The sequence below is a fragment of the Coloeus monedula genome, assembly GCF_965178545.1.
Source record: "Coloeus monedula genome assembly, chromosome: 1".
NCBI lineage: Eukaryota > Metazoa > Chordata > Aves > Passeriformes > Corvidae > Coloeus > Coloeus monedula.
Window position 1 is genome coordinate 46,167,783 of NC_138781.1, and position 23,701 is coordinate 46,191,483.

The following is a 23,701-nucleotide window of genomic DNA, read 5'->3' on the forward strand; positions in this document are numbered from 1 at the left end:
CGGGCCCCGTGTGGCTGCGGACCGCCGGTGCCGACTGCGCTTTAACCGCCCGGGCGTGTGGGTGCCTGGGGGGTGGGGGAGTACGGGTTTTGTGAGGAAAAAAACCCCACTGTTTTGTTTTGACACGGGAACGGATGGTTCTGCCTCGTCGGTCATCTCTCAGCCCCAGGCAGGTTCAGAGTGGTTCTGGTTTGCAGGTTCCAAAATCTTTTGGCACCCAAGGAGGAGCTGTACAGCGCAGAGCAGAGGGGATGTTTGGGGCACTGGAGTATCATTCATAGGAGGAAAGGCTGAGGGACTTGGGCCTGTTCAGCCTCGAGAAGAGACTACTGCGAGGGGACCTCATTAATGTGTATAAATGTCTTAAGTGGGGGGGTGAGGGGGGAAGAGATGGAGCCAGGTTCCTCTCGGTGGTACCTAGCACTAGGATGTGAGGCAGTGGACAGAAACTGATGCACAGAAAGTTACACCTGACATGAGGAAGAATTCTTTACTGTGTGGGTGACCGTGCACTGGAACAGGTTGTCCAGAGAGGTTGTGGACTCTCCCTCACTGGACATATTCAAGAACTGTCAGGACACAATCCTGTGCTATGTGCTCTAGGATGGCCCTGCTTGAACAGGGAGGTTGGAGCAGATGACCCATCTGTGGTCCCTTCCAACCCTATCCGTTCTGTGACTATGGTTCTGTGACAGAGCACTCCACTGCAGGTGTCATGTCTGGAGCCAGAGCAAGGGCTGAGTTTGCTTGACACTCTCCATGTCAAGCCACTGCTTCCAGCCTTTGTGGCCTTGCCAGGTATTAATCATGCACTGCAAATGTTCACGTTTCAGGGGCTTCCCTCAGGCTGGTTTTATTTGAGCCAACACATGTCATTAATTTACCACAATGAAGTTAGAGGAAAGTTAGAGTTTGCCTTTGTTAAAAAAAACTCCAACATAAAAATCCGAACAAACCCAAGAAACAAGTGACATCCTTTTTTGTATGATAAGCTTCACTACTGCCTTGTGCTGGAATTTGAATGTGCTCAGAAGTGCTCTTTAGGGCAAGAGGATGCCTTCTGTCCTGCCTGAGGAGAAACAAGCCAGACCTGGACTCCTCCTGCCTTTGAAAAACTGCCTTTTGCATGTGAACAAGATTTGCTAGCTGAGCCTCTGGGCTATGCAAGAATTTGACTAACATCAGGTAGATTCCAAACTGGGATGGCAGAGGTGGGGAAAAAAATTAACAAATCACTCTCTTCTGGCAGTTGGAACTGTTAGCTGCTGTGGGCTAAGCCATGAGAGGCAGGAGCTGAGATGAGAGCCAGAATGTCATCTCCCTGTGCTCTCAGTGGAAATCATAGGATGCATCTGCATTAACACTGTGTTTCAGATCAAAATCACTTGCTTTTTCAGGGAGTTTTTGATTTCTTCTTACTTCTTGTTTGGTTCACACTGTGGAATGTGATGACACAACTATCACACTGCAAGTCAAATGAAGGGTCAATCTGTGCTGGACAGCAGCACTGGCAGATGCTATTTTAGAGAGAATATACAAGCCAGGGCCCTTTCATGCATAGGCACTGCCTTTGTCTGGCACTCCCCTGGCCCAGGAAGAAGACCTGGCCCTGTTCACCTCCCTAGGGTGAGCAGGGAGGACAAGCTATCCAAGCCTCAGCTCCCAGCTCTGTCAGGCTCCACTGCTGGCTTTCCCCACCAAGAAGCAGTAAGCAATGCCCATGCAACAACTCTAGAGTGCAGAAACTTGACTCCTTTTGGATGCAGGTAAGCCATGAGAAGAGTCCCAGAAATGCATCAGCTATGCCCCAACTGCTAATGGATAAGCAGCCTGCCAATGGGACCAGACCAACCTAAAACCTCCAAAACCATCCATTGCTCTTGAGGTTTGCTCCCACTGCATCATGCCACCTGCTCAAGTAGGCACAGCCAGGAATGCTCTGTACACTTGATTGAGCAAGGAGTTCTGGAAAACTGGATGAACTCCAACACTGTGCTGTGTAACTCTTCAGAGCCATGGATAATTTTTATCCAAGCAAGCATCAGTGTGAAGTCAGATAGCATCTTTTAAAATACTGTGAAAATGATACACAGGAGTTGTGCAAAAAGGCGTGCAATCTTACATTAATGACTGTTATGCAACTTTCAATTAAGGCTGTCAAAAAAACCCCAACCCTTAATTATTGTTTTAATATAATAGTGCGAGCTTTTAATTACATTTCCCACGCCACCTTCCCAGCGATATCTGGCACAGGACGAACAGAATCTCCTAAGGAAAGCATTTGGTTTCCCTGCTGCCGCACCAGCCTTCCCCGCGCACCGCACCTCGCTTGGACCTCTCTGAGGTAAAAACTTCGCAAGGAAAATGAAGAAACGCAGAGGACTCTGACTACGCGATCTCGTTCTGAGCACTGGGATATTTCCACAGCCTCCTTCAGGAGCTCTTGGCAGAGGGGAGGCAGGGAGCGGGTGCTCTAGGTTTACCACGAGGGCCAGCTTCTTGGACGGGACGTTTTCCGGGATGCGGGCTGCCTAGTGGGTACCGCGTCCAGAGCGCTGCGCCTACTCCATGTGAAAGGCTTCTGTGGCTTCCCGGTTGCACCCCCCGCTTTGCCGGCAGGAAGGGGGAGCCCCCGCTGTGAGGTGCCGGTGTCGGTGCCGGCTGGGCGGGTGGGACACCAGCTATGGATACCGGCAGCTTTCCCGCCGCGGGCGGGCGGGCGGATAGAAGGCAGGAAGGCAGGGAGGAAGCGTGGCACTGCGCAGGTGCGGGTGGGAGGTGGCGGGAATGGCGTCCGTGGTGCTGAGCGAGGCGGAGAAGCTTTACATCGTGCACGGCGTGCAGGTACCGGGGTGGGCGCCGGGCGGTGGGGAGCGAGTTAGGCTGGGGAGGAGGGGGATAGGAAGGAAGGAAGGAGGGAGGGAGGGAGCCCTCCACCGTTGTGGCGGGGGGCGAGCCTCTGGAGTAGTAATTATCTGAGCACACTGAGCGTCTGAACGGGAAGCAGGCTGAGAGCAGGACGTGGATTTGTTTGCACAGAATCATAGAATAAGCTGAGTTGGAAGGGACCAACAAGGATCATCAAATCTAGCTCCCAGCCTTGCACAGCCCTGCCCTAAGAATCACACCATGTGCTTTTGAGCATTGTCCAAACGCTTCTCGAACTCTGTCAGGCTCAGTGCTGTGACGACTTTCCTGGGGAGCCTGTTCCAGTGCCCAACCACCCCCTGGGTCTAAAGCCTTTTCCTGATATCCAGCCTAAACCTCCCCTGACACAACTTCCGGCCAATTTTTTTGTGTCCTGTCACTGGTCACCACAGAGAAGAGATCACTGCCTGCCCCTGCTCTTCCCCTCAGGAGGAAGCTGTAACTGCAGTGAGGTCTCCCCTCAGTCTCCTCCAGGCTGAACAGACCAAGTGACCTCAGCAGCTCCTCAGACGACTTCCCCTCAAGGCCCTTCACCACCTTCCTTGCCCTCCTTTGCATGCTCTCTAATAGCTTAATATACTTCTTCTGTCCCCATTTGCTCATCTTCCCTTGCTCTTTCCACCTCTTCCCTGACTCTTTCTCACGTTATTGCCGTTAGATAGAGTTTTAGCCTGTCACTTAGTGAAGGAACGTGAGTGGACCAAGGAGGAAGAGTAAAGGATGTCTGGGGAGAAGCCCCAAAGAAAACAGAACTGTATTTTTACTGAATTTTACTGAAAACCAGCCTGGTTTTATGGGAACGAGCTGTATAGTATCAGAGGATGCCTAATACCCGTTTTTGAAATACAAGTGGATGAAGGCATTTGGAAGGCTGGTGTATTATTTTTGTCTGCTGGTGTCCTAACTAATTATGTAAAAGTACAGAACTTGCCTGTCCCAGCAAAGAGCTGGGCTGTATTAGGTAATGTACCATTTAAGGCCACGACCTTTACAGTTTTGGAATCTGAAGCTTTCTTTCGGGTATTGGAGGGACTTGGTGCAGTTCATGTCTGCCTGCAGATTGCTTGTTGCAAGCTCTACATAAACGAGATATAAAAGAAAAAGTACAGTTGGTTCTTTTGTACTCCATGATGAAACTACAAGTTGTTGCTTTTATATCCTCTTTACTGCTGTGTGGTATAGGAGAAGGAAAATTCAAAGTCACGGGGGTTGGGGGGGGGGTTTGTTGGGTTTTTGTGGTTGTTTCGTTTTTTTGGGTTGTTTGGTTTGGTTTGGTTTTGGTTGGTTTTTTTTTTTTTTTACTTTTCATTACTGATTCCCTTAAGTGCAGTATATTGATTGTCATGCTTAGGAAGATCTTCGTGTAGATGGTCGAGGTTGTGAAGACTACAGATGTGCAGAAGTAGAAACAGATGTTGTATCAAACACAAGTGGATCTGCAAGAGTAAAGCTGGTAGGTAAATTTCTTAGGGATTTGGTACCTTGCTGATAGAATTTCTTGTTCATATGACTAGTTAAGCTGATGCTATTCGTAGATGGGTTTTTGTGTATAATGGCGTGTGTGTATAGCAGTAACTAAAACTATGGGATATGGAAATAATGACAGGGTACATAATTAGTTCCGGCAGGCTTGAGCTGGATTTAATGTGAAGTGTCTGGACAGCCTTCAGTCTGAACTAATCTAACATTTAATCTTGAAAACTGAAGTTACTGTTGTGCCTAATCCCTGAGGGTGGGGGCAAAAATTTCTATTCCTTTAGAATGAAGCAAAACTACTTCTGACATGTGTTGAGTGTGAAGAAGATAAATATACTGTGCAGTATTATGAAGGTTCTGCAGAAGGAGTTGTTTACAGAACCAAAATGACAGAAGTAGTCTTGGATATTAAGACTGTCTTTTTAAACCTAGAGGAAGCTAATATGTATGGTAATTATTTGAAGAATCTTCTTAGGCTTAATATTGTCCTTCTAAAGCCTTTTGTTCTTTAAAAAAATGTTATTTTAAGTTTACTCTGATAGAATGATCTGATAACTGAAAGGTGGAAATGTCAGCTTGTCATAGACATTTAAATTAAACAAGTAGTTCTGTAATTATAATTCCAGTTGTGTGATATGCTTTTGTTTTAATAGGGAGAAACTGATATCTTGGTAGGCATAAAAGCTGAAATGGGGACACCGAAGTTGGAGAAACCAGATGAAGGTTACCTGGAATTTTTTGTTGACTGGTTAGTATACTAGAGAAGAATGAAATAGATCTAATATTTGGAATAAACGGCTAATCAGGTCTTGCCATTATTCAGAAGTTTATGCCTTCATTCACTAACCTCCTCTAGAGGTTTGAGTAATAAAAACAAGTTTTTTTACTGTTTCAGTAGCAGTAAATGTTGAGAAATTTTTGGCTGGTCCTGCAAACCCAAAATAAGCGAATCAGTAGGAGTTAAAGAATGAAAACAGGTGAAATTAAACAATCCCAAATTGCATAGCATCACTGCAGCTGGAAGAGAATAATGGTTTGAGTATATGTGCATGTAACCTGACTTCATGACCAAGATGTCAGCTGTTGGATTTTTCCATGAAAAAATAGAGAAAATCTCTTTCAAAAGAAGTTGGAAGAAAAGAATCGACCAATACAAACTGTGCTTTAGCTGTACTTAAAGGTTTGCTTACTTTGTCTGTGAAAGCAGTGGAAAAAGATTGAAATGTGTTTTGTACAAAACTTTTTTTTCATTTAAAAAAAGAAAAATCCCCAGTGTAAACTTCAGATGCAAAAACTAATTAGAAATTTTAGTTATATATTTATCAGTGAATCCATCTTTCATTAACTAAAAGGATGTTTGTTTTTAATCAGACTTCTTGCATTTTGCTACAAATGGACTGTTGTTTATCCTTACAGTCTTCATAGTGGTTGAATTACAGAGGAAGCTAGAAGAAAACTGAGAACTCTTGTTTTCAGGTTGCTCTGAGATAGCACAGTGACATCTCAGTGTTAGACTAGACTGTCTGCAGCCTGAGACTACAGTATCCAAGTCTTGCAGACTTCCCCAAAACTGTTCTTTATGACATAAAGGGCTTTGGGGATCTCTCATAAAAGCCTTGTCATTGTCAACTTGGCTGTTGCTACTCTGACATTAAACCAATATACCATTGTTAAAGCTAATGTATGAGAGGTACTAAGTGTATATCTGATAGTCTTTCTGACCTAATTGTCTGTATCTGCCTTAACATTGGTGTGTCACATTATGCAGCCTTCTCTGAGACTGCCTCTGTACATCACTATGTTCTAGTTAACTGTGGAAATTTACGCCTTAAAGGAAAGCACTCACCTGTGAATTAGTTGTTTATGATTGCTGTTCAAAAAATATCAGATGGGAAGATGATCTTGAATGTGGTCCTACTGTTAAAACTCATGTATGAAGTGAGTTAAATGGTACATGTTTATTGTTTTGGGGTTTTTTTCTGGTTGTTTCTGTATGAAGAAAGTTCACTGACAGCAGGGACATTTCCTTCCTGAAAAAAGTGGTCTGTGGACATGTGGCAATTCTGTGACACTTCTTGTGTGTGAAAATAGATATTAGAAAAACTTCAACTCATTAGATTAATGTTAGGTTGTATTTTCGGTTAATCTCTGCTTCATGAGATGGGAGGGAGAAGTGCATCGATATTGTGGGAGATGAATCTTGTCAGTTCAGAAGTAGGTAAGCTTTGATTTCTGTGACAACAGGCACCAAAAGCCTGAACTTTAGAGAAGTGTAGTCACTTTTCACATGCTCGTGGCACAGGGAAGGGTGTTCTTTAGTCTCCAGAAAGATGCAAAAGACAAAAAGTGAAGTGGAGGCAGCTTGTTTTCTGTCGAGCTGCTGTCAGCACCCTGATGCTTTTCCAGGCTGCCACTGGGTGGTAGTAACTGAGCGTAGTTTGATACCCTGCATCTCCTGGTGAAGTTCCTGTGTGTTCTACTTGGCTTTTATATTGTTGAAGCTAATAATGAAAACTCGGACTGCAGTGATTACTGTCTTAAAATGCTTATTTCCCAAAACTTTCATGGTTTCTTTTACTGATGAAAATAATCACTTGCTGGATCATCTCTGTTCCAGACTTCCATTTCTCTTTATTCTGCTCTGAGTCCTTTAGCTAAAATCCAAAGAGCACACTTAGTCCCATTTTGAGACAGACTTTAGTGCGAGTCTCTGGAAGGGATGATTTTTGGGGCACTGATTTGTGATCCTAGAAAATAATTATCATAAAGCAAGTCTGTGTCCTGTGTGGTATTCTTACTGCCTGTCATCACTGGAGAAGATATTCATCCTGGCCCTTGATGTTGAAAGACTGCTGTGTGTGCTTTTCTCACATTTGAGTTTTGTGGCTGACCTGATTTACCATTTTCAAACTGTAAGAAATAGGAACAACAAGAAAAGCAGACATCTGAATTCCTTGAATGCATCAGATTTTGTTTGTGGAATTAGGGAAGCAAGGAATATATTTGTCCAGGTCTGGCCTTCTGTAGATTACAGTATATTAATGGCCTGAGCAATAGGTGGGAAATACTCAGCTGTTGCAACAGGAGGATTTTGACTGGTAACAGAAAGAGTTTTGAAATTCAATAGAGATCTGTGGTAGAAGCATTGTTATGCTTTAGGAGGAATCTTAGTCTGTTAGGCACTGTGACACTGAAATTATTTTGATAATCTTGAAAGTTACATCCTGCTTGGGAGTATAAGTTTTGTACCACTACTAAGTCCTTTCTATGCTCCATAAGCCAAGACTTTTGGCATTTTCTCTTTCTAGTCTGTTAAGACAACCCCCTTCCAAATTTTGCCCAGTGTAAATTACTGCAATAATCTGTAGGCATTAGGTGGCAGTATTTACCAAATAGTTATTATAATAATATCCTGCTAACCTTACTTCTTTATTTCACTTTGATTGCAAGGAAATGAAGTGTTAAAATAATAATGGAATTAAGATGCAGTGAAATGTACAGTGATATTCCAATTGGGTCTAAGGTTCTTTCTGTCACTGTCAAACAAAGCTTCCACTTGTAATCAAAAAACACAACATTTGCTAAAACTTTGTGTTTAGAAATAATAATGAGGCATAGATTGAAGTTTGCATAACTCTTTCAACTTACCACAGAGATCATAATGCTTGCATAGCATGCTTTAAACAGAATAATCTTGTTAACTTGCATAAAAGCTGCTTCCATGGATAAATGCTTGTTTAATACAACCTGAGGACCTGACTCATTACTGAGTTATACTTAGATAAGATCCTATCTCATAAAATTGGTGTATAATAACCCTGAATAATATTGTGTGTCACACTTGCAGCGCTTATTCATGTGGCAAATATAGTTTAGAAGCATAGATTAGTGCTTAATTGGCAGTAGTGTTTCTCTGTATTTTTAAGCATGTGTAGTGCTGTCTGTTAATAGTAGCAGCAAATGACTTCTATAAAATCCAGTAGTTCTTCCTGGCATTCTGAGTTTTCATCAACTCTGCAAAACAACAAGTTGGAATAATTACTGTGAGGTAAGGATAATAGTAGGTAATTATATGTAAGGTTATAGGTTCTGCAGTACTGTTGGTACAGCTCACTTGATGGTTTAAGTCATGCCTTGATAAAGTGAATCTTTAGCCGTTTGGGGGTTTTTTTAAAGGTGAAGTGATTGTATTCCAAGACTTAATTTTCTGCTATATTTTTGTATTCCTGGTGTGCAAAGGTTTTGTATCATCATATAGATACAGAACATACATGAGAAATTAGCCCTGTGAGGTGCCCTGCCAGGAGAATGTGGGGCTTTGCCGTTACAGATTTTGAGCAGACCAAGACTACTTCTGTGGAACCACTTCCTTTGATATGTTCTGCAAGGAGAAATTAATTTGGTGGAGGTCTGACTGGTTTATTTTAAAACAAGATTTGCAAAGGTGCTGCAGGTCCACTGCTTGAGAATATTCTTGCCTTCTGTATAAACCAGAGGTTGGGTTTGGAATCTTTGTTCATTATTTTGCCATATATGCATCTCTAGACATTTCTGCTCTATTTTATTCTTCTTTGGAGGCAAGGCCTTTTTTGCTTGGTTTGGATTTTTCTTTTTTTTTTGGTTGGTTGGTTAGTTTAGTTTGGCTTTTGTTTGGTTGGTTGGGTTTTTTTTGTAGGCCTGTTTTCTTTTCTTGTTAGAAGTTCTTAGTTACATACCAGGCCCCAGCATCCAAGAACTTTCTTGCATGACTGCTCATAAATAAAGTTTGTTATGTTGGAATCAGAGAAGTGAAGAGCGCACACTCTGTCAGATCCCTTCAGGAAAATATGTTGTTTAGTTGCTGTTCTCCATAAGCTGCTGAAAGTAATGACCTGCTTTCTATGAGGGGCTTGATAATAGACAATACACTCAGTAAAGAAATTACCAATTAAGGTCAGGCAGTCATGTTACTTATAAGAAATTAGTGTTCTGTTTGTCATATCATTATATCTTTTTCTTCTAAGCCACTCTTTTAATAATTTAACATTCAGCTCTTACTAGGCTGCCTTATTAGCTGTTGTGAACTTAGTACAAATGTCTCACTTTTTTTTTAAAGGGTTGACATGATAGAAGGTGACAGCGCTTAAGAAATAATCTCTGAGAAAATTCAGCAAATTATACGTCAAGTTATAACTTGGGAACTGAAGATAGTGGTGGGATTTAGTTAGTATTAGTATTTGTAACAAAATGTCAGTATATTATCTGCACCAAAACCTTCTCTTATGCAAAATGGAAATAATTCCTTTTCAGATAGGATGCCTATTCTTGTACAAATAAATCCTTAGATACTTTCAATGCTTTATATTTAAGAAATGTTCTTTGGATGTTTGCTGCTTCAGAAGTGAAATTATTCTTTTCTTTCTTTATCTAGTTCTTCAAACTCTCCTGAGTTGGAAGGCCGGGGAGGAGAAGAACTTGGCACAGATATAGCAAATACACTGTATAGAGTATTCAGCTGCGAGAACTGTGTAGACTTGAAATCCCTTTGTATCAATCCCAAAGAGCACTGCTGGGTTCTCTATGTGGATGTATTGGTAAGTACAGAAATGAAAACTAAGATTCAACAAAATTTTTCTGAGGCAGAGACTGACTTAGCATAACCTTGTGTATTTTCTTATGTAAAAAAAGGCTTCTCATAATGTGATGTAATGTATCACAGCATGGCTGGCCATTTTCTTGTGAACCTACTTATAGCAGTTAATCACTAATTTCAGTTTGCTCTTTTTCTACTCTTCTTGATGTTGCTGCTCCACTGCAGAACTAAAAAAACATTGAATATTCCAAATCTCTCTGAGATAAAAATCAGTGATCTTATACTGACCAGAAAATTGCCACTGAAGAAGGGTAAACTTCTCTTCTAAGCTAAATGTAACAGCAAATACATTGTTCTAATGAATGTAAGTTATCATGGCTGGATGTTAGCCCTAACAGAACTGCCCATCCTATTTGCTTCTTTGCACTCTTATCACTACTAATTCAGTAAAGTAAAATAGAAACTTTTCTGGCAAAACCTGGGTTTAGCCTAGGTGCTTTTTGATGAAAGTTATATATGTATTGAACGTAGGAGATAAACTGAGTATTTGTTCCCATGACAATAATGGAAACTGAATTTTATGCGTACAAATCTGATGCATGCAGCAGCTCAATTTCCAAAATATGCTGCATTTAAAGCACTCTGTCATGGGACTTTTAGAAGTCTGCAAGTCAGACTCTCCTGAATATTATTTCCAATTCTTATTGGTCCAAAGTTGAGTTTCTGTTTGTCAAATTTGGAAGTGAAAATATGTTAAGGTATCTTACAGGAATCCATTAGTGTCTGTGAAATAATGTGCAAAATGTTAAGCTGTATGGCCAGAAAATTAAATACAGGGTTTTATTGAACAAAACAGGAACATTTAGACTAAATAAATGAGAAAATTAGTTCACTAAGTGTTTAAAAAGCACTAGCATTAGCCTGATTATGGTAGATACGGTACATGCCACAAGAGTCCACCTACAGAATGATGGAATATGTACCTCTGCTGAGTGCTTTAACAGCCCAAGTCACTGGCTTATTGCAGCTTGGCGTGGTTTAATGCAGAATGAAGTGTTACTTCTGAGAAATCACACTGGGGCCTTTAGTTACTAGGTAATTACAAGCAGAGGTACAGAATATTAAATGCTGTGCTTATTTAAGCAACATACTGCTTAACATTGCATAGGCACTGCATAAACAAAGACTTTCATAAAGCTGTCTGCTCCTGTGTGTATATATATACACATGTACACTGTTCTGTATAGCTTTTGTTTGAGATGTAGCTGCTCATTATCTGATTGTTCCTGGACAGATTTGTTGATTGTCCACAGCTACAGAGAAGAACAGCCTTGGTGTTTTCATGCTACTAGTTGTATCAGAATTATGAACATCAGGGCCTATGTTATGTGAGGAATTTTACATTTAGCCCTTTTTACAGTGCCAATAAAGAATCTGTTGCAGGTTCATAATTACAACTCTAAACTTGGTGAGTCTTCTTAATGTTATATTCCGCAGCGGTTTTGTGTGTGAGCCGTTGAAGAGCTGTTGGTAGAGTTAGAACAAGATACTGTTAACATTTCTCTCTTACTCTGTTCCACCCCCAACTTTTTTTTTCCACCTCAGGCCTCTGTATTATACTTTTAGTGGGGTGTGGTGGAAGGATGACACCTGGGCTAATAAAAGGAGCAACTCATATTATTTGTATTTGGAGGGGGACAGATTCTGAGTATAAAAACAACACTCATAGAAAGTCCTTTGGGTGATATTTTCCTTCAGAATTCCTGGAAATTGTTTACATTGATGTTTGTGTTGCATAGTTATGTTGGAGGGAAAATAAGCCTTATATCTGTTGTGAGGCTGAAAATACTGGTACCTTGTGGTCAGGTGTGAAGGTACTTGTCTGGAAATCTCTCATTCCAAAAGATCCAGAAAGAATGTTATGAGCCTGGAAATACTCCATTACTATATAATTTAGCCATGTGTACTTTGATTGAAACATTTATATTCAGCTCCTTTGTGTAAATAGAATTTGACACTTGCAGCCTCAAAAGAGAAAACAGTTTGTTTTGCAGAGTCATGCAGCTTTATAGATTAAAAACATCTCTCAAATATTTTCCAGTGGTTCGGTGCACTTGGGATGTGCTATAGTCCTGTACAGTCAGACAAGGAGAAAAAGCAACTTCAAGAATGCACACCACAAAGATGCAGACATGTGGACAAACTGAGATATATATGTCAAAGGTCAAGAATATATACCATGACCTTTCAAAGTATATGCATTCTTTCTTAATGGAAGGCATTCCACTTCCAAATAGTACCTTATGGAGTACCACAAAAGCCTGTTCTCACCTTCTCTGTGTTTTCCTCAATTTCTTTCTTTTTCTAAGCAAGCCATTGATGTCAGAAATAAGCTTTTAAGCATTTTTGAGTGGGTTTTTATATATATGTATAGTTTCCTCCACATGGTTTGCCCCAGCAGCCTGCTGTGCCAAGCAAGGAGATTCAAAGTGTGCAGTCTCTTATCATTCTCTACCCAGTCACAGTAGGTTGTGTGTCAGGAGGACAGGGTGTGTTAGGTTCTCTTGAAACTTTTGCAGTTCACTACTGAGCACCTTGCAGGATTTCCTCATGTTTTATATTCCACTCTGCCCCAGTCTGATAAAAAAAGAAGTTAGGAATCTCTACTTTTGGAGGAAAAGCTTCTCTGGATAAGGTGAGGTCTACAATGTGTTACCTTTCTTTCCAATAACTTTTTCACTTGCATATCAGTAAATTAGAAGCAGTGAAGACTCCTCTGCTTCCCATAACTCACAGTTGCAGACTTTCTTAGTCCTGAAAATAAATAAATAACTGGGGCAGATATCAGTACAAGGTGCTTCAGCTGAGAAAAGCGTTCCTTTCTTTGCAGAGGAATTGTTGCACCATGCTCTGTGCAGGCTGTGTTCCTTGCCTCTAGGAGCCACTGTAGTACAGAAGAGGCTTCAGAACATCAGCCTGAACACAAGCCTAGCAACAGTGCAAGCACATCCCGTTATTGTGTTTTAATAACAAAGATATTGTGGGGCTTATTGTGTTATCGAGTAAAATCCAATAATGACTGAAAGGGGCAAGTTAACCTCTCTGTATCCAGCAGCTGTTTGCAAAGAAATAATCAGATCACCTTTGTATTTAGCTTTCTATCCCAACTTTTTGTCATTCTTTTTACACTGTTCAGTCTGTCTTCATGAAAAGAAACAGTCTTTGCAGAATATCGTGTTTTATTATTTGCTCCCCGTGCAGGAGTTTATCTCATTTTTAAATAGATTTTGAAGAACAGTCAATGCAATCAGGATTGCAAAACTTGTTTTGCTCTCACCATACAGCATAGATTGATGTGACAGAGAAGCATCCATGTGTTCTTGCTGAAGTAATTCCAAATGCTTGCTCTGTGTGTGTGTGTTCTCAGGAAATAGTACTGGCAGCTGAGAGCTGAGCTTGTCAGAGAAGTGACAGTAGGCAATGGACAGACACATCTCTGATTGTCTGGCAACCTGCAGGAGGTATTAGTGGTTATGGGAGCCCTCCCTTTTTACCTTGTATGCAGTGCTGCTTTCCCCTTTGACTGTTGTTCTCCCAGTCTTCATGGGAAGAGGCTGAGCTAGGCTCCCTCCACACACTTCACTTGTTCATAACACTCAATTGAAATAGACTTTGACGTCAGGATTTCCTTAGATCACTTTCGGCTACGAGACAAACCTGACAATGACTCTTTCCCATAAAGAGAATAAATCATGATGTGCCTTCATAACTCTACCTTATGTAAGTAGCTTTCCATACCATGTTCTTGGTGACAGTGTGTGTTTCATCTATGAAAGCAATTCTCCTAGTTGGTTTTGTCTGGCTGATACTTAAAAAAAGGCTCCTCTTTGAAATAAAATACAGAAAATTGATTGGCTTGATTTAACACTGAAGAATTAATGTGGTGAGTTTATGAAGAGTATTCCGGTCATAGTCTAGTTCAGAACCTTAGCACAAGAAGATTAAGAACAGTGGTGGTTTCATTTCAGCTTCTATTATTAAATTTTATCATTAATTTTATTATGAAGTGCATTAACTCTTCTATTTTGCATGTATAATACAGTTAGCTGAAATCTTAATTTTCTGTCTGTTTCTTTTCATAGATAGGCTTTAAAGACAACTTTGTTTTTTAAAAACCTGTTCTGGTAATTAATTTTCTTCCTTTTCAAGTAGCTTTAAATAAAATAAAGGCTTCATTTAAAGGCAGTAGCCTGATTTTTTTTTTAAAGAGATTCTTCTTTTCCTCCACAGTTATTGGAATGTGGTGGGAACATCTTTGATGCAATCTCTATCGCAGTGAAGGCAGCTCTCTTTAACACAAGGTAAAGCACAGATCTCATTTCATGTGGGTGGAAGTGGCATGGGAAGTGGAAGAGAAGTACTCTCTGTGAGCACAGCAGTTCTAATGCTTAATTATTTAAATAAGAAGTACCCAAGACAGCTTGCATTCAAGTAACATTTGCATGCAAGTAACATGAACTAATGTTATTTTAAATCAGTTTCTAATAATCAAGTGTCATATTGCACGTTACGCACAATCATGCTCACAATATAACTTTTGTTGTAGCCAGATCCAGAAAAAATAGTCTTGACCATATGGTTTTGTTGCAAGTAGTTGGAGGGCTTGGTGTTGATGCCTTGTGGGTTTGAAATAAGAAGTGTTTACTGATACGTGATGTTCCTGAATAAGAAGCCCTCTGTCAGTGTGACTACTGATTTGTAACTAGCCCTGATTTTCCACTTTTGATTTCGTTCTTATTAACTGTCAGCCTAGAGTTCTTTTCAAAACCAAGAGGAAAAATGTGGTAGTGAGAGATTGTGGGGAGGGGGAAGCAATGTGTCTTTAAAAGAACTTTGCCCCACGCATTTTAATTCAAAGAATGGAAAAATAAAATCTAGTAGAATGAATGATGCAAGTCTTCTGTGTGTGTTTTTAATAAGATTCACTGCTATTTCTTCTATTGTTTTATTTTCTTTATCTGTAGGTGAAAGGGAGTACAGAGTTTGTAGCACCCTTGAGAAAAACAACCTAGTGAATGGCTTTGCTAAAAAACTTACATGGCAAAAACAGCTGGTAGAGGTGCAAAACCTAGACTCCTACAAGCATAAATGTTTTAAAAGTGGATCTCAAATTGGTTTTCAGCATTAAATTAAAGATCTGCTAAAGTCACTAGTGTAGTTCTGGCTAATTTATCAGGGAGTCAAGGCACAGTACTAGATCTGGAAAAGTACACGCAAGAAGAAGAGGAAAATATGCTTTTGAAGACAGGCAGTGTATCAGGTTATAAATCCTTTAAAAGGGATAAGGGGAGAATCCGTCTGAGACTAGAAGTTGTATATGTTGCTGAGAAATTTCTCTTGTTAATCAAGTTCTCAGTAACTTTTAACAGTAGATTGTTTTTATAACATTAAGAAATACTTCCAGAAATGTAATGGCTCACAAAGGAGTTGGCAGTACACTAAAAAGAAGAAATGCCTTTGTTTCTCTGGGTGAGTTGCCAGGATGCAAAATCATATAGTTAAAACAGTTACTACCATGTGAGTTGTCCTGCAGATCCAAGGCTCATACTTTATTTATAAGATAACTAAGTATTTTGTCTTATTTTAACCAGAATAAAGAGAGAAGATAAAAAGTAATGAATTAAATAAGTGAATAAAAGAAAATCTGTTGCTCTGGGAACATGGACAACATAATGGAGGGTGTAATTATTTTAATGTTTCCTATCTATTTTTATTATTCTGACCACTGTGTCCTTCATATAATCTTTAAACTGCAGGCAAACTCCACAAGTCTTGTTGAAGTTGGGAATCATATCAAAATGTGGTACATGATACAATGATGATGATGCAATGCATGAGCCTCTTGATTTTTTACCTTTGAAAACTCTATCTTACTGATTTGAGCAGGGAATGCTAGTCCAGCGTATCTCATACAAGCTCAGAAAGTCAAGAGGTGAAATACAAAGTGAAAACCTGTTGTCCTCATTCGCTATTCCTCTCCCTTTCCCTTGGTAGCTACTGGGTTTTCTTTGGATTGACACAAGGTTGTGTGAAGAGTGGCTGCCTGTTCTCCATAAAATATTATTCTCCAAACAAGATGTCAGTTTGAAGGTTGCTTCAGATTAAGTGTTCTGAGCTGTGCTCAACATGTGTCCCTCTTTGACTCTTACTTGCTTTCCCTACTTTGTTTACAACCAGGTTTTTGTTCTAAGTGTTTTCAGATTTTTGCCAGCCTTGACTGCAGGCTTGGAACTAAGAGTAGGGAGCTCAAGCTGCTGTTGTTTCTTTGAAGCGACAAAATTTTAGATACTCAGATAGGCATTTGAAAACTTCAGCTTCAATTTAAAATCTTGCTCTAAGCATTTTTTTAATATCTGTGGACAAATTTTGCTTTAGAGCTAAGTAAATCCAACATCACTACTTAAGGAATTTTGTGCAAGACTTAGGGGATTTAAATCCTTTGAATGCCTGACCTGACTCTCCCCTTCAGGCATGGAACAATGACAGTAGGACTGGTTTAGGGGGAACATTTACTCCTTGCAGTTTTGTACTGTTCGTCGAGTTCTAAAAACTGCAATCAAGATTATGTGCAGAAGATAGATTATCAGACTTCCTTCTTACCCGTATCTCCCAGATGTTTAAGGATGGATTTATTAATGATGGAAGTAGATACTGCAAAATATGCTGTTAGCTACTGTGTCAGGACATTAAACTTGGTCCTGTGGAATGTGCCTACTTGGAACCGAGGCTGCAGAAAATAGACAAGTTACAAAAACTACAAAGTTTATAGCACAGCAGCCTTGCAGATACCGAGGTCTACAGCATGGTAGAGGCAGAACTGATGCCTGCTTGCAAGGGTGGGACTGGTTTTGCATTTGTGAAATCTGGATCTGCACACACAGAAAAGAGCACTGTTTGTTACATGACTGAGTCTTGCTGTACAGATCTCTGCCCTGATTAGTTGCAGGAATCAAAACAGAAAAATAACAGTTGCAAAGTGAACACATACAGCTATTTCTTAAGAAATCTTCACAAGCTGAGAGAGGAAATCCACAGTGTTCTGGAAGAGCTTTGTGCTACATTGGTTTTGCATAGTTTTTGTGTCCATATACCCCCTTTTTATGCAGCTGCAATGCTTGTGTCTGATCTTTTTGCCTTTGCAGTAGTTCTAATTTGCACCTCTCTCATCTGTTCTTGGCCAAAAAAAGCCAAAAAAGGCATTTTTCAGATATTAATTCTGGCAACTTCTTCTTTCAGACCAAACATTTCTCTGGTTTCAAAGCTATTTTAGGTTGGAGTTAAAAATTGCTTAATCTCACAAATTTTCTTAAAATCTTGCTTTGTTTTTTAAACACTGCTCTGGCACGTACACTTCTTGCTTGACTAGGCTGTTGTCCAGTGTTGTCCACTGTCTTGTGTAGCTTAAGGGTTAGTCACCTTGTGATTTTATTCCATCAACTTCTAATATTTTGAACTTGAAAATAGGCTCCAATGCATTTCTAATGAGTTGGAAAACATTTGGAGTTTCATTTCAGGAAAAAGTGCACATCACAATTGTTCTGCTTACTCAAAGTGTTCGTTTTGGGTTGGCTCAGGTCACTGTGCTTGTAGAGAAGTTGTCGTCACTGGAGCAGGGTTAGCTGTTTTGAAGTACTTGCCACTAGGACTTTTATCCACAAATAACTAAAATACTCATCCAAGGATCAATAAAAATCACTTTGTGTTGGTGGGGGGAAATGTTCATTAAATCAGTCCCTGTCTCTTCCGCTTTTAAAGGAAGGGATTTGTTACAGACAGCATAGAAGAATGTAACCTCCAGAGTCTAGTTATAAAACACAATGCTACCATAAAAGCACCAACATAAAACCAGATTGTGGTTACTGAAGTTAGCTGTCTTGGGACATCTTGAAATATTTTGTTTTCAAGTGCAAATGTGTGAAAGAGAGATGTGGGTGAGCTCTGTGTGTGCTTCACTGGACAGTAATGCCAAGTCTCTCAGTCAGTACTCCATCCTAGAAGGCACCTGGATTAATGAGGGTGTATAAGATGCTGACATTCTTGGCAGCTTGAAATACCATCTTCTACTAAATTGTTTTAAATTACTTTATTCATTATGCTAAGAAAACTGCCTTAAATCATCCCGTAAAACTTCCATTAGGTGGCTATCACAAATGCAATGTATGTACGACTGATAAGGAGCCTGTCTAGCTCATTTGTGAGAGAGCCCATCATTCACAACTGAGAAGAAAGCATTTCTTGGATTTCTGCCAGGGTTTTCATCACTGCTTTGCCCTGATAAGTTATATATCTCTTGTATATCTGTCCTTAGAACAGTAGAGTATCTTGCCAATCTTTTCATCTTGCTAGAGAAATGATTTTATGAATGTCATCTTTTCTCTTTACCCCAAGTCTCCTTAGTTGGTGTTATTCTTTCCTGAACAGCTTTACTACTTGTATTTGCTACTGATGTCATACCTTTGCCAAGCAATGCAACTGATGTAATGCTGACAACTTTACTGTTGTCTGCAAGGTTGGGAACCGCAGGACAAATTCAGTGTTGGTAATTTATCTCCTGTACATCCAGGCAGGTATGCAAAGAATTGTTCAGAACTGATTTGTGCAAATTCCAAAAGAATTTCTCCCCATGTAATAGTGTAAAAAACAACTCAAATTCTAACTGTTTGACTGATGTAAATATGATGATCTTATCCTAAATATCTTCCCAATTAAAATATTTCCTTTGTAGTCTCAGGGAGTGAGTTGTTAATACTTTGATCACATTCTGTACTGTTGTTCTAAACATTTTGCCTTGTTTAGAAGAACATGGACTTCCTGGAGTTGTGACTGTGTAACGGCTGTAATTGTTACGTGTTCTGGCAATGACTCTGCACCTTTTGTTTCCACAGGATACCCAAAGTGCGTGTTCTGGAGGATGAAGAAGGCACCAAAGAGATTGAGCTGTCTGATGACCCTTATGATTGTATTCGACTCAGTGTAGATGAGGTGCCCTGTATTGTCACACTAAGCAAAGTAAGCCTGACAAATCTCTGACTTTCTGCCTAGAGACTCCAGTTAATTTCACCTGCCATTTATTTTTTCCCTAGAGATAAAATTAGTGTTACAGAAATGGTCAGTGTCCACTATGTATATGTTTGTTTGTCTTTGGTCTCCTAATTACGTAGAACTTTTACTGAATAAGGGGTTTTTTTGTACCTCTGTCTTGTGGGTTTCTATTTGATGCAGTCTTAAAATGCATCTTCTTGCATGCAGTGGAGTTGGTTTTGTTTTTCATCTGCTCCTTGCTTAACATCCAGAGCAGCAGATACATCGGTATGTTAAAGCAAGAGACCATTGTGTTCAGGCATGGAGGTTGTGTGATCTGCCTGGAGTTACATGCTGAGTATTTGTTGCTGAGGACAGAACTCCATTTTCATGGGTGCAGTACCATCCCTTTCCTTTCAAAGGAAAGGTTCTTGTCTTCCTTATGTAGCACACAGCTAACACAGTTTATATTATGGGTGCTGCATTTTCTATTGCAAGTGTTAGTGATTTGCTTAGGTATTTTTTACTTAGGTACTTTGCTTAGGATTTGCTTGGCATTTCTTTTAAGCAAATTGCATAAATAGTAGAGGGGCCATTGCTGAAATGAGGGCTCACCTGAATCTTAGAATGTGTAATTTTCAGGTAGAGAGGAGCAAAGTCTAGACTTAGAGTTGCAGGGAAAGGTGAATATGGAGTTTCATACAGATGAAGGGATGGTAGAGAAGAAAGCAGTATGAAATAGTGACATGCTTATCTCACCTCTGTTGTTTATGTACACATAATTTGGGGTCAGAGGCTGTTAAAATGCTGTGCTATCAAGTTAGTCCTGACTATTTCCAAAGGCCACATCATTTTAGGATGGGAGGCTGTAGATAAGTAGCAAAGCCACCACTCTCAGTTTAATTTCTTAGTGGGGGAGCTTTGAGAACTGCAAACTAATGCATTGTTTGGTCACTAACTTGCAGATTGGATATAGGCATGTGGTGGATGCTACCCTTCAGGAAGAAGCCTGTTCTTTGGCAAGCCTGCTTATTTCTGTGACCAGTAAAGGTGCCATCACTTCTATGAAGAAAGTGGGGAAAGGTAGCCTGGATCCTGAGAGTATTTTTGAAATGATGGAGGTAAGGAGTGTTGAGCAGTTGACTTCTTGGGTGATACTGGATGAACTGGAACTTGGGTGTATGGAAAGCTGCAGTAAGGGCTTTTAGAGGAGACATCTTGGTGCTTTGATTTGGTGCGCAAGGGACTTGTGAGGGTCACAGGCAGTTTCTTTGAAACAGACTCTAATGTGAATGGACACTGTCTAAAACTTTTAGATGCCTGAAATGTATGGTACTCATATTTGTTTCAGGCAAATACTTCACAGCTGTAAGACAGTAAAGCTTAAGCTGATAAACTTTGAGAGTATTTTTAAAGGACATATTCCCTCCTGTTGTTTCTTTTAAAGACTGAAAGAGCAAAACTTATAACATGGTAAAGTCCCTGTAAGAGTAGAGATGGTGCTTTGAATTGCTGGTGCATGGTGTTCTAGCACAACTTATTTTATGATAAGCTTACTGTTCTCATTTTACTGTTGTTTTTCTTTGCTTCTTTATTGAGTTTACAATCTGTCCCTACTTCATAAAAATACTAGTATCTGGATATTGTCCACATCCATATAAGATCCATTTTAAACCCTTCTTCAGGTTCTTCTTAAATCTGTTCAGTGTAAATTCTCATGCCTGAGTTTGGCCTTGAGCATGAGACAGAAATGGGTTTTGAACTTGAAAGTCAGAATGAAAATTAGATACTTGAAGCTGGCTCTGTTTCCTAGAGACACAAGGCTAATTTCTGCATGGCTCTAGTGAGGAATGCTGAAATTGGAGCCAAGTTTGACAACAGTTGGTCTCAAGTGGGAATTACAGCTGAGTATGTGGCACTTGACTGCGTCATTGTGTCAGTCCAGAGTGCTAATCCCAGTGGTAGCAGTGGGCTTTTTATTTGTGTTCAGACATGCGTCTTTATCCCCCTTACCTGGATAGAGAGGTGTTATCTCTAATTCCTCTGCAGGAGTGGGAGATAAAGGTGATCACAAAAAACCAAAATGTTTTCTGTAAGGTCAGAGATTACCTGTTTGGTCCTGCCTTAAACTCCACATCCTGATTAGGGTATCAAAGAAAAACAAAAAGGCCTGGGAATGCCCAGTGGAGGAGCTGAGTAACCGATGTTTGACACTTCTATTCCCAAATGCAGGTCAGAAGATGTTCACTTTTTCCTGACTGGTAGAGAACAGACATTCTAGGACATATCTCTTAGGAAGGGAGTTTCATGGGAAGGTTTTGGGGAGCTGCCAGCATTAGGCTTTTTTTTACTGAGTTTATGATCCAAGCCAATAGAGAGGCAAGCAGGAATAAGATGCAGTGTTGGGTCAATACCAAAGTTCTGCACAGTTCCCACTCACTTTGACCTGGGGTGAGTGATGTTGTCCTACATTTGAGGAGAAGAAAGTATATCACCCATCGTGACTCTGGATTGCTGCAGTGATCTTTGTCCCAGTGCAGAGCTGCAACAGTTCTTGTGCCCCCCTTTATGTAGCACAACTCATCGTGCCTAGGATTGACAGCTACCCTGCTGCATCAAAGCTCTTCCCAAATTTCCTTTGGTACCATGGCCATATTCTGCCACCTGGCTCTTCAGTTAAAAATGAAGCTTATTTTCAGGTTTGTGCATCTAGGTTTGTGCATGGTTTCAGAAATTGTCACCAGGAGGTGAAACCGAGTTTTGTGTCAGCTGTATGGCAGGCCTAGGTTTGCTGCTTTTGATCAGGAGCCAATAAATTCATTTTATTATAATCTGCCTTTGCCTCTTTAGGGATGGGTGAGCTCTTCATCTCTGTTTGCAGTCAGTATTTCAGGTCATTTAGAGAGACCCTGCGAAAGCTCCAGTGGGCACCACTGCCTTAAGATCTTTGTTTCGCTGTTGCCCAGTGTTTCCCTGCCCTGTAGCTTCCACAGTACAGTTGGGCGTGTGGGAAGAGTAGAGGTCAGCACTGGAGCTAATCCTGGTGGGTTTGCACTGCTGGAGTTCATTCCTGTTAAGAAAACATTCTCTTAACTCCGTTAAGGTCCTTGGGCAGGACAGAATTGCACATCATATGAAGGATCTGCCCACAGAGTGATTTGGTGGTGAAGCCAGTGTGCATTTTGGGCTTCTCTGGCCACAGGACAGGGTGTTCAGCTGGTCTAAGTTTATTCTGCTGGTTCTGAGCACATTCAGGAGAGCCTACTGAACTTTCTGTTAGTAGGCTGCTTTGCTGGTCAGGTGTCTCTTGTCCTCTGGCAGCTAGAATATTGCTTCATGGTCTGTGTGCTGGCTAATTTGAACGTGTGCTTGTGCCTGATGTGAATTTAATTTATATTCCTGAGTGATCCAGCGATGCACAGATCTGGTATTAATGATCCTGGAATGCTTCTCTGATGAATGAGAGCACTGCCTTTGTGGGTATATTTTTCCAAAACTTAATCAAGTTAAAATGAAACTTTCACCACCATTATTTTTCTAAATTAAAAGCGTATTTTTATGATACCAGCTGGTGTATATGAATCATCAAAGCGAAAACATTTGTCAAAAGGAAGTGTTCCGTAAGAGTTGTCTTCCTGTTAATAAGCATATGTCTCAGGTTTGTTTTGCTTTCTTTGCTTTGCAGACAGGACAGAGAGTAGGCAAGTCACTTCACATAGCCCTTCAGAAGATTTTGGATGAAGAAGAGAGTTTGGGGACCTCAAGACCAAAAGTTGGATTTCTAGGATGAGTTTTTATTAAATGTTCAAAACTGTTTTTAATTGATTGTGCAATCTTGTCAGTTTGTATATAAAGAAAAAGGGGTTTTTTTGTTTTAGTAGAGTCATCCTCCTGGCTAAGAGGCTTTCAAAATGTTACTAAGCCTAAAGAAAGCTACAATTAAATGCAAATAAGCAAAATTGAGCTGCTTTCCATACAGGTGACTGCTGGCATCTAGGAAGTGCACCAGCAACAGTTGATGCTGCTGCCTGGGGAGTACTTGAATCTGTTTTCCAGAGTGACTGGTGTACTTTCCACTTCATTCTGTTTGCATGTGTTTCACTTCTGTTAACCAGCTCCTGTGTTCTAGAATGCATATGGGGTTGTCTTCAGTGCAGCACAAAGGAGAACAGCACTAGGTGGAAATCTTCCTTCAAATTACCTTACTATTCTTTGAATAAAATGTGGTTAGATTTTACTATAAATACAACATGGTCTCAAGTTCCCAATTCATATTTTAAACCAAGAGTTTTCTAGAAGTACCTCACAAGGGGAAGCAGCAGGGCAGGCACTAACTATTCTCTGTGGTGACCAGTGACAGGACTCAAGGGAACGGCCTGAAGTTGTGCCAGGGGAGGTTTAGGTTGGATAGCAGGAAGAGGTTCTTCCCCCAGAGGGTGGTTGGGCACTGGAACAGGCTCTCCTGGGAAGTGGTCACAGCACCAAGCCTGATAGAGTTCAGGAAGCGTTTGGACAATGCCCTCAGGCACATGGTGTGACTCTTGGTGTCCTGTACAGGGCCAGGAGTTGGTCTTTGATGATCCCAGTGAGTTCATTCAAACTCAGCATATTCTGTGATTTCCTTGCTCCCTAGAGTTATACCTG

General features: G+C 40.5%; 1 protein-coding gene across 2 annotated transcripts in view; it reads left to right on the forward strand.

Annotated features, from left to right (window-relative positions):
• Positions 1–2,786: 2,786 nt before the first annotated feature.
• The window catches only part of EXOSC7 (exosome component 7), a 36,870-nt gene continuing 15,955 nt past the window's right edge, over positions 2,787–23,701 (forward strand). Inside the window, exons 1-8 of one of the 2 annotated variants that reach the window (XM_082294201.1) lie at positions 2,787–2,844; positions 4,280–4,381; positions 5,058–5,152; positions 9,815–9,977; positions 14,267–14,337; positions 18,922–19,045; positions 20,023–20,178; positions 22,743–22,907. In XM_082294201.1, the coding sequence (XP_082150327.1) occupies positions 2,788–2,844; positions 4,280–4,381; positions 5,058–5,152; positions 9,815–9,977; positions 14,267–14,337; positions 18,922–19,045; positions 20,023–20,178; positions 22,743–22,847 (873 nt within the window). In that variant the 5' untranslated portion in view covers position 2,787 and the 3' untranslated portion in view covers positions 22,848–22,907. Of the gene's footprint in view, positions 2,845–4,279; positions 4,382–5,057; positions 5,153–9,814; positions 9,978–14,266; positions 14,338–18,921; positions 19,046–20,022; positions 20,179–22,742; positions 22,908–23,701 lie in introns of those variants that run through there. The other variant, XM_082294200.1, reaches the window with a different exon arrangement.